The sequence below is a fragment of the Belonocnema kinseyi genome, chromosome 1 (assembly GCF_010883055.1).
Source record: "Belonocnema kinseyi isolate 2016_QV_RU_SX_M_011 chromosome 1, B_treatae_v1, whole genome shotgun sequence".
Classification (NCBI taxonomy): domain Eukaryota; kingdom Metazoa; phylum Arthropoda; class Insecta; order Hymenoptera; family Cynipidae; genus Belonocnema; species Belonocnema kinseyi.
Genome location: NC_046657.1, coordinates 153,228,116 through 153,233,841, shown reverse-complemented (window position 1 = coordinate 153,233,841; position 5,726 = coordinate 153,228,116). Strand labels below are relative to the sequence as shown.

General features: G+C 36.1%; 1 protein-coding gene across 1 annotated transcript; it reads left to right on the top strand.

Moving 5' to 3' along the window:
- Positions 1-211: 211 nt before the first annotated feature.
- Positions 212-4,986, top strand: LOC117180543. The gene is made up of 3 exons (XM_033373041.1): positions 212-325; positions 650-900; positions 4,563-4,986. Exons 1-3 carry the CDS (start codon positions 212-214, stop codon positions 4,984-4,986), a joined length of 789 nt encoding a protein of 262 aa, XP_033228932.1.
- The last annotated feature ends 740 nt before the right edge of the window (positions 4,987-5,726 follow it).

Genomic DNA, 5,726 nt, shown 5'->3' with positions numbered 1-5,726 from the left:
TAATTTTATATCAGCTTGAAGGGGCCTTTCTCATGCGGATGCACACATATGATGAAAATTCGATTCGAAAAACGTTTTATCAATGAACATTTATTTTGATTATTCATTACCTGTTTTCAAGTATCACAATGCAATCGCAATATGACCTTTATGTTTAAATTGAAATACATTTTAAAAATTCGACCCCCTTGCGCTAGTGCGTGACATTATAATGCACAATGGATTTCAGATCGCAGATGATGAGGATATTTTGCTGCCCTTGGCTCTTAAAAAATATCCATTACTTGCAGAAACATTAAGAAAAGATTGGCCAGCTTATGCAGAAGTGAGTATCAAAATAAGATATTGATGATTCATCTAAATGTGAATTCTAACCGACAATTTCTTTTAGTATTACTATTTTGTTAAAATTGCGATAGAGTGGAAGTCAAAAGAACCGAATTTGCCGCATACAATTTACTGCCTAAAAGGAGATTATAATTCTGGTATTTTTGTGGCGATATCGTCTGTAAGTATTTTTATATTATAAGTGAATTAAATGAATAAGTCTCAAAGTCTGTTGAGCTACCAGAAATAATATTCTGAAAATGAGAACTATATTGAATTTCATTTTTTTCTTGTAACACTAATTTCTTAAATGATTTTCTAGTTTGGATATTATAATGTGATTACTTTTGCCCACGAGGGCTTCGAACAACTCTTACACAAGGCTGTCACAGAGACCAACATCATTAATTGGGTCGAGAGTGTTAGGTTCCCGGTCATCAGTTCTCGTATTATTTCAATCGTTTACGCAATGGTTGAAACTTTAAAACATACAAAGGGGATAGAAGTGGAGAGCACTGTGACTGGAAACGTTTTTTTCCGACCTAAGGAAGAAGGTGCTGCACTCGAAGTTCGGTAAAGTAATTTTCAGTTTATGTAGTGGTGAAAATGATCGAATTTGTATCAGGTAGACCTACAAAAACTCAGAGCAGATTTGACCAAACCTTTCGTCATCACAGGGCGCATATTTTCTATAGTTCTCTTTTGTTTATGACATGAACGTAGGAGTAGATAGAACCAGCGAAACAGACGACTGGGTCCATGGTGTGCCCACTCTTATGAATTTGGGGGGGGGGGCTTATAGATTGTGGCAAAATGTGAGATCCGCGCCACCCAGGGGACGTAGAAAGAACTATTGTCTACAGCAACGACCCCCCTCCTTCCCTTCTCACCTTAATTTTTAGGTTATCTTGACTTTTCTTTCTGAAATAAATACATGAATAATAATAACCAATAAAGCAAACAAAAATTGAACAAAATAAAATCTATCATCGATTAAATGCAATCAAATGTTTAAGTCTGTTGCAATCTATCTATCATAGAAAGATTCCAACAGACTTTAACACTTTATTGCATTTGATCGATGATCGATTTTATTCGGTTCCATTCGTAGTTTGTGTTATCGGTGAAAATCCATTGTGAATCCAAGTTCATCAAGCAAAAAAAATATAATTCTTGCAGCTACAGTGAACTTTAGCAGACGTGAGCAGACGATAGAATGTTTATCGTCTGCTTAAGTTCATTTCGAATTCTGAATTCACACGAACGCCACCTAGGGGACGTAGTAGTTACTATAATCCATTCATCACTTTTCGATGGGAGTGGACACACCGTGACTAGGTCAGTGCACAATCAGATTGAGAGATAGAGCCGTCTAACCCTGTTTCATGATCCAAACCACACAAGTTCTAGCCAAGCGCAAATGAAAAAAATTACAGCCAGTCAGAAACGATACCAGCTACACCGCCATACTGAATAAGTGCACAGCTGGAGGCCGTGTTGAATGACAAGCAAGATGGCCGTGTACCTGGTATGCGCGAGTTCAACGAAAATTGAATGTTTTTCGTCTAGACGATTTAGGTCTTGGATCATGTCCTATTCTGTTTAGTTGACCCGTCGAAATACGTTTGAACGACGAGGATAGAATATGTTATCTGTCCGCACTCCTCTTTCCAACGCAGTTCCACGCGTCAGCTCATCATAACGCAGGACCACAGAACACCACAAAAAAATTAACCAGAACCATCTCACGTGTCCTCTTTATATTTCTGGCCGCTGAATTCGAATTCGTTGATCATTTATCTCCAGCACGTCCGGATTGTCCGTAAATCGCGAAAAATGGTGGAAAATCGATTTTTCCCGATGCTAAGACCTTATACTGCTTAAATCAACATAATTCTCATTTTCTAAATTTAAAAGTTAATGAACCACATCAACACAGACCCATAAACCCAGAAACAGAAAACCAACAACCGCCTTGAACCACAAATTTCCCCTTCCCCTCCCTTTTCATATCTCCCTAATTTTCGTTACCCCCCACCCCTCTCTCTTTCAGTAGGCTTACAATTTTTACATGTAGTATTTTTGTGTGTAGAGTTTCGCAAATAGTGTTTTAAGGTCTACTGTTTGTGTAATTCAAAGGGGTAGAGCGTAGAGGGTTAGGAGATATTAGAAGAGAGGAGAGGGTAAATTTCTGGGTCAAGCGGGTTTCAGGTTTGTCGTTTTCGGGCTAATTTGTATGTGGTAGTGTGGTTCACTGTGTTCACACGAATTGAGATATCGTGTTCAAAATTTGATAGATTAAATCAAAAGCACTAAAGAACGTTTGTATACATCAATATGTTTATAGTTTTAGAGAAAGTTTAGTTATAAATCAATGAAACAGGATATTGCCATTCGAGTTATAGCACTTTGCAGATAATTTTTCGTTCGATGCATGTCGGGTTTTATTGTTCGCGTATATTGATCGCTAGCACCAATTTTGGAATAAATCGTCTAAACCTTAAAAAAATTAATGTAAGCAATAAAATTTGCACATTCGTTGCCAATCAACAAATAAGTATCTGTATACACGTAACCTACCATTATTTTTGGAGAATTTTAAGCGATTTCTGGCGGAGAAAAAAAGAAACTTTGAACGCCAAAAAGTAGATGCTCCGATTTAAAAAAATTGGGGAACATCTTAGAATATGATAGTCGAAAATCCGTCCAAGTTCCATCTTGAGAAATTATCATCTTCAGAAAATAATTAAAATTTTCTAATGGCTATATATTCTTGTGGACTTTTGTACTGGTGTGAAACAATTCTAAGTTATACCAAACCAATAATAATCAAATTTCTCCTGGGAGCAAGAGACAAGGCGAGTCCGACGCTGAGCCCCACCAGTTGGTTCACTGCCAACAACAGTCATCAGCTGATCGATTCAACGTACAAAATAAGACGTCAAAAATCACGGAAGTTGTTTGGGAAACTCCGAAGAGTAAATTTGATCACATTTCTGGTATTGCTATGTTTCCAATTTGAAATTAATCTTCTATTTCTAGGACCAAAAAAATGAAAATCATTCTACACAAAAATTTCATGAACGAAAATTATCACGTGTTCTCGTCTCGATCGACGTTCAACGTTTCTTTTTTTCTCCGCTAAAAATCGCTAAAAATGATCCAAACATAATTATAGGTAACGTGTATGCAAATACTTATTTGTTGATTGGCAACGAATGTGCAAATTTTATTGCTTACATTAATTTTATTTAAGGTTTCAACGCTATAGTCCAAAATTGGTGTCAGTGAACAATATACGCGAACCGAAAAATCCAAAATGCATCAAACCAAAAATTATCTGCAAAGTGCTATAACTCGAATCATAATATCCTATTTCATCGATTTATAAATAAACTTTCTTTAAAAAGACAAACATATTGATGTACACAAACGTTCTTTAGTGTTTTTAATTTAATCGTTCAAATTTTGAAAACGATATCTCAATCCATGTGGACACAGTGAACAACAAAAAAAATTCTCATATCCGGCGACTAGTTTGATCACGTGGTCACGAAGAGCATGCCCTTAAGCGGTATCAGGATTTTGCATATGGAAAAAACGATTTTCCGCCATTTTTCGCGAGTGACGGAAAACGGAAAATCTTGAGATCCTGGAAATAAAAACTTCAACGCATTCGGGTTCAGCGGCCAGAAATACATATAGGGCACGTGAGTTTGTTGCGGTCAATTTTTTTATGATGTTTGTGGTCCTGTATAATAGTCACTCCGAAACATGAAGGCTGTGCCCAGCCACAACGATTATGCGTTACCCCCGCACGCATGACATTTTGGTTCTAGCTGTTCCTGCGTGTACGGTTCGTGGTGATGACCTTTTGGCCAAACAAAGGGCATGCGTTGTAACAATGTCGAGAGATTTCGTTAAAAATTCAACAATTTTAATCATGGAATGATTGAAATTCAGTTTTTTAAAACTTGAAACCAAATTTTTAAAGGCTCTAAATTTTATATGACTATTCGACGTTTTATGCTAAGTCCTATTATCTAAAAATTTGTTCAGATCAATATGATTTGCTATCTTAAAATTCATCTAAAATGTTATCTTTTATCTTATATTCTATCTAAATAAAATTTAAACGAGTAACAGATATCGGAGCGAAAATATTAGAATTTGGCCCTACAGCTGCCAATTCGAAATTGCTAAACTTTAATAGTGTTCCTTCCACATTTTTCCAGGATGCCTGAAGAGTGTTATTTGGAAAGAATTGACCAATCTCATGTGCCGCTGATACATTCTTTGTGGCCTAATCGAAACAAAAGTAATCCTGAAATTTCAACAAATCAACTTATGACAAGGGTGAGGTTGAATGGAGGTTTAGGACTATTTTCAAAGGAGAATAACGAACTTCTCTCCTGGAGTTTGCGAGGAGAATTTGGTGAAAACGCTGTAACCCATACGATTGAAAAAGTTAGAAGAAAAGGATATGCAAAAGTAGTTGAATGTGCATTTGTTAACGAATTAGCAAAACAAGGATTTGATGCGTTTGGAGTCATAGTTAGTGGGAATGTTGCTTCTGAGGCATTGTGGAAATTCACGAATGGGAAAGTGAAACAACCTTCCGGATGTGTACAAATGACAAAATTAAGGAATCGGGAATGAAATGAAATGATTTAATGAAGGAACAATAATTAAATGTAATACAATATACAATAATAATATTACAATCATGATATTAATGGTGCAAAATAGCCCCGATGGAATATATATTACAAATTAACAATCAAATTCTCCCTTCACAAAATATGCCCATTCTTAAAAGCTGCTTTCAATTTACCTAATTTCTGAAATAATAAATTCAGTTTTTTTTAAAGTAGCTCCTTACTGTTCAATTAAGTGATCTCTTGCGGAACGTTATAGGATTTAGATGAACATAAAGAAAATTAAGAGAAAATTCTGTGAGGTAATAAAACTTTCTGCGATGTCGCTGAAGCCCAACCATATACCATTTAAGTGACAAGAACGTGGCCAGATAAGCCACCCTTACGGCACCACCCGATCTTAGAGGATAACTTAGACTAAGGCATTTGCAATATAGATAGATGGCTAAGAGTTTATTTTCCATCATGCTGACCTTAAAAAATTGAATTGATCAAATGATTAAAAAACGAACATCTATCAACACCTTGTCTCTGAAACTGCTCGCTCTTATCGCTTTATCTTCTCATATTTTCTTGGCACGTATGCCCCTTATGTTCCGCTTTACTTCGCATTGCCAACCTTTGCCTCCGGGGATAATACCTTATACTTATTTACCATTTACAATACTTACAATTTTCATACTCCTACTTCCTCTCCTATTTACAATCTTTCCTTCTTCATTCCTCTTCCTTCATCCTTTT